The sequence below is a fragment of the Danio aesculapii genome, chromosome 7 (assembly GCF_903798145.1).
Source record: "Danio aesculapii chromosome 7, fDanAes4.1, whole genome shotgun sequence".
Taxonomy (NCBI): domain Eukaryota; kingdom Metazoa; phylum Chordata; class Actinopteri; order Cypriniformes; family Danionidae; genus Danio; species Danio aesculapii.
Window position 1 is genome coordinate 72,083,038 of NC_079441.1, and position 12,500 is coordinate 72,095,537.

The window sequence follows — 12,500 nt, forward strand, 5'->3', positions numbered from 1 at the left end:
CAGACCCACAGAACCACACACGTTCTAGGCACACACAATCTGGCACACACAATCTAGGCAAACCATATATGGTTACGACGGATGTTAATGTTATTAACGTCGTCTTGGACATCGTCATCGATATATTTTGATATATGTGGTTAATAAATATTGTACACAATAAACAATAGTGTTTACTTTACTTTATTTCACAAATGATGCGATCGAGACGGGCGAATGGGAAGCGCTGTTTCCGATCGCCATTCAATATAATAGACAGATTTCTATCAGTCATCACGGATGATCAGTCATTATTATCTGACAGAGTCAATATCGTTTGCTGGCCTTGCTGAAAGATCCAAATCAGGACAGGTTTATTTTATATATTGGATTCATTTATAATGAAGGAAATAATAGCAAGTTAATAATAAAATAAAATAATATATTTTACATGTAATAAATGTATAACATCATATTAATATTTTACTCAAGCGATTTAATAGTGTGTATTTGCTTAATTTTCTAATAACTTTTTAATTAATGATTTCTCACATTAAATACTGTAGTAGGCTTAATTTATAGTAAGCAACATATTGTTTTTAAACCAAAATTTAGCAATAGAAATTAACTATTAATAATTAATCAAATAATAATAATAATAAGTAAATATATATATAACTAACAGCTGTGACAGTTTAGTAAAATAAACTAGTTTATAATCAGATAATCAGTTAAGATAATCAGTTTATAACTATATTATATATTGTTTAAATGATTAACTATAGTAATTCATTTTAATGTGACACATTAATGTTTGCTTTTTATATTTTACAACAAAGTGATTTTAACCAAGTATGATAATATTAAGATCCAGAATTAGTTTATTACACTTAATCCTACAATTAGACAGTCTGACGGTTTTCTTTGTGTATGTGGACACGTGAATAAAGTCAGAAGTGTCTTTAACCAATTATTTTTATTTACATAATTTGAGTTCAGAAACTGCAGAGATGTTAAAATGATCATTACGATATAATAATAATGACTGAAATGGGAAATCATATTTGTGAAATTCAATAGGTGGCGATAATGCTAAGGAGTTAAGTTACCATATATGGTTTGCCTAAATCGTGTGCGCTAGATTGTGTGTGCCTGAAACGTGTGGTTCTGCGGTTCTGCAGCTGGATATATCTCATATTAGCAGCAGAACAGTTGATTTCAGCATTCATTATAATATTAATATATGTTGTTTTAATTGTGAAGGCTCCTTTCACGCTGAAGAATGCTCAAAAATCAGCTTTAGATAGTAAAAATAAATTGCATGTAAAATGTTTTCTCATTTCAGCTAAATTGTCTGTAGTGTGTGTGTGTGTGAATGAGTGTGTATGGGTGTTTTTCAGTACTGGGTTGCAACTGGAAGGGCATCTGCTGTGTAAAACAAATGCTGGATAAGTTGGCGGTTCATTCCGCTGTGGCAACCCCTAATGAATAAAGGGACTAAGCCGAAGAATGAATGAATGAATGAATGATTACTGTATTTTTGATGAATTAACTGCAGCCTTGGTGAGCAAAAGATACATCATTCATTCATTTATGAACCTTTATTAATCTGGGGTTGCCACAGTGGAATGAACCGCCAACTTATTCAGCACATGTTTTACACAGCGCATGCCCTTCCTGCTGCAACCAATCACTTGGAAACCTCATTCACACACCGATACACTACGGACAATTTAGCTTACCCAATTCCCCTATAGCGCATGTCTTGTGGGGGAAACCGGAGCACCGGAGGAAACCCACGCTAACACGGGGAGAACATGCAAACTCCACACAGAAATGCCAACTGACCTAGTCGGTGCTCGAACCAGTGACCTTCTTGCAGTAAGGCGATTGTGCTACCCACTGCGCCACTGTGCTGCCAGCAAAAGATACATTCACTAATAAAATATCTCCTTCCCCGAACTTCTCATCTGTCAGACTCAACCTTATTGCAGATGTTTAAATATTGCAGTGCACCAGATGTTGTATAATACATTTAGTTTTTCTGTGTTGTCAGCGTTCGGCGCCGTGCTGCAGGGCAGTCTGTTTGGTTTGGTGGGTTTGTTACCGCAGAAATACAGCGCCGTCTTCATGAGCGGACAGGGACTCGCAGGAACATTCGCTGCTCTCGCCATGATCCTTGCCATCGCAAGTGAGACTTCACCTTAATTAAGCTGCTGTTAACATCACTCTGGACTCATCTGATTTATTGATCTGTGATTATTGAAGATAGTTTTGATTGTAATGGAAAGGCTTGGTGAGGTTTGGGGTGTGGAAGAGCTTCTGTTTGTCATTGTATTCTTTATTTATTTATTTTTGCTTTTGTCATGTGTATTTTAGGTTTTTATAGTGTAAATGGGGACAAACTTGAGCTTATTTTCCTCCGTATGGATTCATTGAGTGCCTTATGGACATCTTGTGCATTTCTGTGCAGATCTAATCAGACTGTTTATGTTTGTGTGTGTTTGTTTTAATTTGGGTTTGTGTGTCTGTTTTTTTGTGTGTGTTTATGTTGTTTGCGTGTTTGTGTGTGTTTTTAATTGTTTTTTTGTGTGTGTTTTAATGTGTGTTGTGTGTGTTTGTTGTTTGTTGTGTGTTTGTGTGTGTGGTGTGTGTGTGTGTATGTGTATTTGTGTTTGTTTATGTGTGTTATATGTGGATTTGTGTTGTTTGTTTTTTGTTGTGTGTTATGTTTGTGTGCGTGTGTGTGTGTGTATGTTTGTTTGTGTTTATGTGTGTTTGTTTGTTTTTGTGTTTGTTTGTTTGTGTGTGTGTGTGTGATGTTTGTTTGTTTATGGTGTTTATATTTGGATTTGTGTGTGTTGTTTGTTTTTGTGTGTGTTTGTGTGTGTGTGTGTGTTTGTTTGTGTGTGTTATGTGTGTTTTATATTGGATTTGTGTGTTGTTTGTTTTTGTGTGTGTGTGTGTTTGTTTGTGTGTGTTTATGTGTGTTTATATTGGGATTTGTGTGTGTTTGTTTGTTTTTGTGTGTGTTATGTTTGTTATGTGTGTGTTCGTTTGTGTGTGTTTGTTGGTCTTTGTGCGTATGCGCATGAATTTTTTGTGTGCGTGAATTGTTTGTTTTGAATTGTGGTGTGTGTGTGTGTGTGTGTGGTGTGTGTGTGTTTATGTTTGTTTGTGTGTATGGGTTTGTTTGTTGGTTTTTGTGTCTGTGTGTGTATGCGCATGCATTTTTTGTGTGCGCAAATTGTTTGTGTATCTCTGTGTGTGTGTGTGTGTGTGTATTTTTTTTGTATGTGTGTGTGTGTGTTTTTTTTGCATGTGTGTTGTGGTGTGTGTGACACAGGTGAAGCTAAAAGTGACTCTGCAGCTCTGGGTTATTTCATCACTCCGTGTGTGGGGACTTTAATCACACTCTTCAGTTACATGATGCTTCCCAAACTGGTGAGTGTGTGTGTGTGTGTGTTTGGATGAAATCCTGTCACATCTGAGCAGTTCTGAGGCCTGTTGCACAAAGCCACTTTTGGTTTATCCATGTAAGTTCACAACTAGTTCCAGCCAACAATTTGTTTTTAAGAGGCAACACAGTGGCTCAGTGGTTAGCACTGTGGCCTCACAGCAAGAAGGTCTCTGGTTCAAGTCTTAGCTGGGTCAGTTGGTATTTCAGTGTGGAGTTTGCATGTTGGCGTGAGTTTCCTCCAGGTGCTCTGGTTTTCCCCACAGTCCAAGCACATGCGCTTATAGGGGAACTGATGAACTAAATTGGCCATAGTGTGTGTGTGTGAATGAGTGTTGGGTGTTTCCCAGTATTGTGTTGAAGCTGGAAGGGCATCCGCTGTGTAAAACATATGCTGGAATAGTTGGTGGTTCATTCCACTGTCGCGACCTCTGAATAGAGACCAAGCCGAAGGAAATGAATGAATGAATGAATGATAAAGTTCTCTTCAAGTTCCCTTCTCAAACTCTCGCTGCATCATGTGTTCATTTCTGCCTTGCTTTTAAATTCATTAGGTTTCTGATAGTGATATCCTAATCCTCAACAGTGCAGTGAATTGCATTTACTCTCATGAGAAATCATTCAAACCTACAGCGTTTGGTGCACGAGTCACGTTTTCATGTGCACAATTCAGGGTAATCATTAACTCTGGGTTAAACTCTGAGTTAACAGAGAAGGTTTATATCAAGTGTTGTGAAACGAGTAATCCTGATCTTAACCAGTTTACATTTCTTTGAATTTGGAGTTTGTTCAACTCATTTTGTGCAACAGGCCTACGGAGTCAGCTTAACCTTACACTGATTGTGTGTGTGTGTGTTTGTGTGTGTGTGTGTGTGTGGTGTGTGTGTGTGTGTGCAGGAGTTTGCAAGATTTTACCTGGAAAACAAAGGCAAGAGCTACGAGTTGGAGACGTCCAGAGAGCTGCTGCCCACAGGTGATACTTGGTTATATAGAGTTGAAGTCTGAATTATTCGCCCCCTGTTTGTTTTTTCCCTAATTTCTGTTAAACGGAGAGCAGATTTCTTCAACACATTTCTAATCATAATAGTTTGAATAACTCATCTCTAATAACTGATTTATTATCTTTGTCATGATAACTGCAAATAAATTAGACTAGATATTCTTCAAGACACTTCTATACAGCTTAAAGGGACATTTAAAGGCTTAACTAGGTTAATTAGGTTAACTAGGCGGGTTAGGGTAATTAGGCAAGTTGTTGTATAACGATAGTTTGTTCTGTAGACTATCAAAAACAAATATAGCTTAAAGGCACTAATAATTTTGACCTTAAAATGGAGTTTTAAAAATTTAAAAACTTTTAATAAAAATTTTATAAAAAATGTAATAAAAAAAAAGAAAAAAAAAGAAATTCTAGCCGAAATAAACCAAATAAGACTTTCTCCAGAAGAAAAAATATTATCAGACATACTGTGAAAATTTCCTTGCTCTGTTAAACATAATTTGGGAAATATTTCAAAAGAAACACAAATTTAAAGGGGGGCTAATAATTCTGACTTCAACTGTATATTGTATACAACACAGGCTCATTGTAAAAACGTACCCCTGTATACATTTCTGGAGAGCTAATTATGTAGCTAGAGCTACGTATGGCTGCATTTTGTCTAGCGAATGCTATGGGGGGGGGGGCGGTATGACGCTGCCAACAGCTTCTGTGTCCGCGCTTACCAACTGACTGCTTACCTCTTTTACCCGGTTTACCCAGTTGCTCACCGCGTATGTTGGCAGGCTTGTGATGTGGAGGGGAGTTGATCGTGATGGGGTTCGAGTCCGGTGAAGAACGGTTCCAGAAAGGCAAAAAAATAAATAAAGAAGTAAATAACAGGGTGAGAACGTGGTAAGGTCTGAAAGCGTGGTAACAATCAGGCAGCTGCGAGGGCTGTTCTTTTTCTGGATTGCTTTTGAAAACACTCTCGGTTGGGTTTAGGGAAGGGGGGGTGAGTGAGGAAATCGATCGATCAGTCAGTCGACAGTGGATTTACGCAAGAAAAGTCTCATCTTCCTCCTTTTTTTTGTCCTTAAATTTAGTCCTTAAAACCCCATCACATTTACACAGTCAATATTTCTCACTCATTGTCATCTTTGACCCATAGCCAAATAGTTTAAGTACTTGGACCATTTTTTATAGTACAAGTATATTTGATGATGATGATGATGATGATAATGTTATTGATGATGATGAAGATGATGATGATGATGTTATTGATGTTGATGAAGATGATGATGATGATGTTGATGAAGATGAAAAAAATGATGTTATTGATGTTGATGAAGATGATGATGATGATGATGATGTTATTGATGTTGATGAAGATGATGATGATGATGATGTTATTGATGTTGATGAAGATGATGTTGTTGTTCCTCCAGATGATGATGATGATGATAATGTTATTAATGATGATGATGATGATAATGTTATTGTTGTTGATGAAGATGATTTTAAGATGATGATGTTGTTGTTCCTCCAGATGATGATGCTGTGCCTCCAGATGATGCTGAAGTCTCTGATAAGACGAGTGAACCGCTGAACGGCTCTGTGGTCAACGGGACTCCCGGTAATGGCATTAACAGTGTGAGTGAAGAGGATTCTGGGAAACAGGCCTTCATCACGCTGGCTACAGACAACACGTCCACGCGGAAGAGCTCCGTCTTCGAGGTCTTTAAGAAGGTCAGACCTCATGTTTCACAGATTTAGGGCCCGTTCACATCAAGGAGGATAATTAGAAAGATCAGACATCTAAAATATCCGGATCTAAAAATGGAACTAAATGTAAAACAACAGTGAAGTTTTTATTTATTTATTTTCACATTTTAAAGAACAGACCCTAAATCCCTCCCATGCCAGCAAATAATAATAAATGAATTGTAAATACATATGCACATGTACATCCACAACTGTACAGATACTTAATATTCCTCCATGAGTACTCTATACCTGCATATATCCACAAGTCCAGGCAATCATCTGCCTATGTACATTACATATACACAGCATATATACATATGTGCATATTATATAATTAATAATAATATTATTAATAATATTAATAATAATAATTTATATTTATAGTTATTGTCCTTAGTGTGAAATTCATATTGCTGAATATTACATCCTGTAATGATGCATTAACAGTGTCTACATCTTCTCTGTGTCTTCAGATCTGGGTGATGGCCTTCTGCGTGACCTTCGTCTTCATCGTTACGCTCTCAGTTTTTCCTGCTGTCACTGTGGACGTGAAAACCGCTTATAGAGGAAAATGGGGTACAAAAACACACACAGTGATGCATATATTATTGAATCATAATTATAAATGCCAAACACCACCATTTCTTCATTTTTAAACCTGAAGTCAGTAGATATTAATAAGATATTAATAGATCATATAATGAGGTTTTTAATATTTATTAATAATAATTAAATATGTTTTAGTTTTCACCAGGGTTTAAGCCAGTTACTAACTTAATTCTAATAAGTGGTTTTAAAGCAGGGGTGTCTTGGAGGGTCGGTGTCCTGCAGAGTTTGGCTCCAACTTGCCTCAACACCTGCAAGGATGTTTCTAGAAAGCCTAGTAAGAGCTTGATTAGCTAACCCAAGTGTGTCTGATTGGGGCTGGAACTAAACCTAGCAGGACACTGGACCTCCGGGACTGAGTTTAGACACTCCTGTTTTAAAGGTGCAGTAGGTGATCTGCCAAATTACTAACTGGTTACCATAATATCTTTTGAAACACAGTCCCTCCCCTGCCGTCTAAAGCCACGCCTCCTGAAATCACGAATGCGTGCAACCAACATGGCAGCAGACAACCCACTAGTTCATGTCAATCGCTAGTTAGAAATGTAGTTATGCAGGAATTGTGGCGTGCAGGAATTACACTTATTATTAAGTAAGCATACTTACATGCTACTTCAGAGCGAGTATTCAGAGTAGCGGTAAACAATATAGTAGGGCTGTGCAATTAATTCAAAACTCAATATCAGCTTCTAACGATTATGAAAAAGCATTACAGGGAGGACAATAACTGTATATATATACAGTTGAGGTCAGAATTATTAGCCCTCCTCAATTATTTTCCCCCCAATTTCAGTTTAATGTAGAGAAGATTTTATTTCAGCACATTTCTAAACATAATAGTTTTAATAACTCGTTTCTAATCTCTTCTTTTATTTTGCTATGATGACTACATAATATTTGACTAGATATTCTTCAAAGTATTCAGATTAAAGTGCTTCACAGGCTTAATTAGGGATTGTATAACAGTAGTTTCTTCTGCAGACAATCAAAACATATTGCTTAAGGGGGCTAATGATATTGACCTTAAAATAGATTTCAAAATATTTAAACCTGTTTTAATTCTAGCAGAAATTAAACAAGTAAGACTTTCTCCAGAAGAAAAAATATTATAGGAAATACTGTGAAAATTCCATGCTCTGTTAAACATCATTTAGAAAATATTTATGAAATAAAAATTCCCAGGAGGGCGAATCACTTTGACTTCAACTGTAATCGTTTTGAATAATCATGATTACAGTTATGACCAAAATAATCGTGATTATGATTTTTCCTATAATCGAGCAGCTCTACAATAAGAGAGCGCGTCACAGGCTGTCATTGTTCAGAAATGAGCCAATGTGAATATAAAACCAACTTCAGCTCAGTGAAGCAGGCTAGGTGGAATAGCGCTATTTGCTGATGTTAAACTGGATCAAAATCTACATCATCAATGAAAATAGTCACATCAATCTATTGCCGGAAGATTCAGTGGCTGACATGCACGCGCAAATGACGGATCTACGTGAACAGAGATGCACCGTTGCACAAATCTACATTTGAAGAGTTCCCACTTAGATATGCTTGGCGTATAAAGCAGGTTTGGCATGCTGTCCCGGGAGAACCCTGAGCTCTGAGATATTTGAGCCCAGGGCTCCCCCCGGTCAATAAGCATATCAGGAGATCCTAGATCAGGTAGGTCTCGAGAGCTCCCCCTTTAGAAAAGGGAAGAAAAGGAGGAGATGGGGTGGAAGGGGGGATTCTTCCAAATGAAGATAGAGCGGTAGGGAGAAAATGATCCATTTTAGTAAACTAGGATCACTCTGATTGGGATAATTACTGATTACAGATGAGTGGCCAGACGTGCTCAATCATATCACGTGCTCCTCTCGAAATTAGTTTATGAAACTTCACTGCTGACTGACACTTTGGGCTACTTATCAGAATTAAGGGAAATGTTGGCCCGACACCATTTAATTGGATGAACATTTTTTAGTCTTATGCCTTACTGAGAATATAAAAACACAAAAATACATTTAGATTATTTCCCTATCGGAATGTGAAGAGACTTTCAACCAGCACAACAAACAATGTTTCTGAAGACGATCACCTACTGCACCTTATACCCTGATCAGCAGATAAACGGCGCCATCTGGTGAGATCTGTGAAGAGCAGCCTGTCAGCACCGTCTCCCAGTGTCTTGCAGATTAATACCTGTACAGTTTATATATGATGTTTTTGTCTTTGTGTGCTTTTCTCTTTTAGAACAATTCTTCATCCAGTCTTTTGCTTTCTCTGCTTTAACTTGTTGATTGGGCTGGCAGACCGTGACCTCAGTGTTTAAGTGGGTGAGTCAATCATTTCCTCATGAGCAATAAATAATTAATAAAAAAATGTGTATATATATATATTATATATATTTTATATTATAAATCCAATTTTTTTTTTATTTGACTTTGGTTTGTCTCTTTAAGCCACATAAAGACAGATTTTTTTTTAAATAAATTAGACTATTTGGACCTATTTAAGAAGACTTTTCCAATAAACAAACCTTGGAAAGTGGCGGAGGAGAAATTATTTATTATTATTATAATTTTTACTTATGTTTTGGGGATTATTTAATATATAATCCAAAATTGTATAATTTATTACTTTAGTAGTATTTTTTCTGTTTGTTTTTTCCCAAATCAATGCCTTAAATCAGTAGAAGATCATTTTGCTGGATGTTTGTGCAATCATTTTTGGCAAGATAACATCTTTCACTCTTTTCATAGAGCATAATGATGCTGTAAATAAATGATGGTATAAAGTCTTTGAATTTAGCTGTGAATTATGATTTAATTAAAGTGTGTGTGTGTGTGTGTTTTCTCATCGTCAGCCGTGTAAAGAGAGGCCGTCTGTTTCCTCTGCTGGTGGTTTGCCGTGTGATCTTCGTGCCGCTGCTGATGATGTGTAACGTACAGGAGAGACAGAACCTCCTGTGCTTTCTCCAATGACTTCATCTTCGTCTTCATCATGCTGCTGTTCTCAGTGTCCAGCGATACTTTGTGTGTTTGTCTATGACCTACGCACCACAGTGAGTACATACACACTGATGAGCGTTAAACACTTTGCTGGAAATGTCATTCAGATTATTATTTACATTGTTCATTTATCAGCACCTCATGGATATTTCATGCAAGAACAAACTCAAACTTTGCTGGAATATTATTATCATATAACCAGAAGTGACCTCCACTCTTAAAGTCTGTGTAGACCTTTTGTACTTTAGGATTTCTGTCTTTTTGAAGATGTGTTATATGAGAGACTTGCTTTGTTCACCAAACAAGTGGATCTAATAGATTTCCATTGCAAACCTTAAATAAGTCAAAAAGTCCCTTTATTTTAGTTACGATCTCAAATTCATTCACCAATGTATCTGCAGATATTTGTACAGAAATGGGGAAAAATTGTCTGGCACTACTTATTATCATTCCATGTCCCAAGAGCCAGTTTTCTGTGCCTGACAATCAGGTTGTCGTGGTCCTAACCTTCGACCACCACATGTTACAAAGTGCACCCACCCTTTACGGCTCCCCCTGGAGCTGGCGGGCCCACATCAGTCCTTCTGGCTAAGCCCGGTCATGTTCCATGGGATAAAACCCAGTAACTAGGCACTTTCATACGAGCCCCAACCCCAGGCCTGGCTCCAGGGTGGGGCTCCAGCTGCGCCATACTGGGCGACCTCATGGTCCTCCCTGTTTTAGCGCTCATAAGGGTTTTTTGAATCGTCACCTAAAACCTTTTTGCCTTGGGAGACTCTAGCAGTGCTATTAGCCCCCGACAACATAGTTCTTAGGTGCACTCAAAACCCTCCACCATAATAAGGTGGCTGTTCTTGGAGGAAAGTCCTTACCCAGCTGGAGGAGTTCAAGTATCTTGGGGTTTGTTCATGAGTGAGGGAAGGATGGAGTGTGAGATTGACAGGCAGATCAGTGCAGCGGCAGCAGTAATGCGGTCGATGTACCGGTCTGTTGTGGTGAAGAAGGAGCTGAGCCGAAAGGCAAAGCTCTCGATTTACCGGTCAATCTACGTTCCTACTCTCACCTATGGTCCTAAGCTTTGGGCCATGACCGAAAGGGACAAGATCTCAGATACAAGCGGCCTAAATGAGTTTCCTTCGCAGGGTGGCAGGACGCACCCTTATAGATAGGGTGAGGAGCTCTGACACCCGGGAGGAACTCGGAGTAGAGCCTCTGCCCCTACCACATCAATAGAAGTCAGCTGAGGCGGCTCTGGCATCTGTTTCGGATGCCTCCTGGACGCCTGTCTTGGGAGGTGTTTGCAGGCATGTGCCGCCGTGGGGAAGACCCAGGACACCCTGAAGGGACAATGTCTCTTGGCTAGCCTGGGAACGTCTCGGGATCCCCCGGAGGAGCTGGAGGAGGGTCTGGAGAGAGGGAGATATGGGGTTCTCTTCCAGACCCGGAAAAGCTGAAATGAATGAATGAATGATGAACTACTTATTACCTGTCTATTATTAAGATATGAAGTAATTATCTTCTATTACATCTCTAATCCTACCCAATATCTAAACCCAACTACTACCTTACTAACTTTAATAAGCAGCAAATTAGGAGTTATTGAGCTGAAAGTCTCAATGGTTTGTTAACAGCGGCATTCAAGTAAATGCTTTAATAAAGTTGGGTGGCTCAGTGGTTAGCACTCTGGCCTCACAGCAAGAAGGTCGCTGGTTCGAGTCCTGGCTGGGTCAGTTGGCATTTCCTGTGTGGAGTTTGCATGTTCTCCCTATATTGGTGTGGGTGTCCTCCAGGTGCTCCGGTTTCCCCCACAGTCCAAACACATGCGTGTAGGGGAATTGATCAACTTAATTGGCTGTAGTGTAAATGAGTGCGTGTGTGAATGATAGTGTGTATGAGTGGTTTCCCAGTACTGGGGAACAAAAGCTGGAATAGGTCGGTGGTTCATTCCACTGTGGCAACCCCAGTGATTCAAAGTTGACTTTTAGACAGCTTTAATTTAGTCTTTGTCACATGATCTTTCTGAAATCATTCTAATGTTTGTTTCGTCGTCTTTTCTCTCTGTAGGCTTGTGGAGCCTAAAGACGCAGAGACTGCCGGAGCACTGATGACCTTCTTCCTGGCTCTGGGTTTGTCTTTAGGAGCAGCGTTTTCATTCCCGCTGCGTTTACTGGTCTGACACACACAAATGGATGCTCTCATAGGGCCACTGATGGAACGTGTGTGTGTGTTAGCTGTTCATATAAAACACACACATTCAGAAAAGGAAGACCTCTCTCTGGCAGCTTAAAACATGCATATATTGTACATGACAGAAAAGAGGGAGAACGAATGAAACAAACACAAGTGTACATTTAAGGAGATTTATTCTCAAAACAAACAAAAGGAAATGTTTATTAGCGATACCTCAGTGACTAAACTTCAACATGATGACTAGAGTTTTCATCAGTGGCCAACTATGACTACAGCAGGCTGATAAACCACACGTTTGGGCTGTTTTTATAGGAAAGGTTTATTTTAGGAGCAGTTTTGATTTTAATTTCAGTGAATTGAGGTACAAAAACTCTGATTTATCTTCTTTCTTTAATCCGAGTAACATAAATGATATTAAAATGTGTATAAGTAGAGCTTATTAGTACACATAGCTCTACGTAGTAAATATTACTAATACTTTATTATTATAGTCAAAGCATATAGACGAAAATGATGATCAAAA

At 38.5% G+C, this 12,500-nt stretch overlaps 1 protein-coding gene across 1 annotated transcript in view; it reads left to right on the forward strand.

Annotated features, from left to right (window-relative positions):
* LOC130231476 (equilibrative nucleoside transporter 2-like) overlaps nt 1-11,977 on the forward strand; it is a 21,817-nt gene extending 9,840 nt beyond the window's left edge. Inside the window, exons 6-13 of the mRNA XM_056460809.1 lie at nt 2,036-2,170; nt 3,326-3,423; nt 4,334-4,409; nt 5,965-6,164; nt 6,656-6,758; nt 9,030-9,045; nt 9,796-9,840; nt 11,852-11,977. Coding sequence (XP_056316784.1) covers nt 2,036-2,170; nt 3,326-3,423; nt 4,334-4,409; nt 5,965-6,164; nt 6,656-6,758; nt 9,030-9,045; nt 9,796-9,840; nt 11,852-11,963 — 785 coding nt within the window. The 3' untranslated portion in view covers nt 11,964-11,977. The remainder of the gene's footprint in view (nt 1-2,035; nt 2,171-3,325; nt 3,424-4,333; nt 4,410-5,964; nt 6,165-6,655; nt 6,759-9,029; nt 9,046-9,795; nt 9,841-11,851) is intronic.
* Nucleotides 11,978-12,500: the final 523 nt, after the last annotated feature.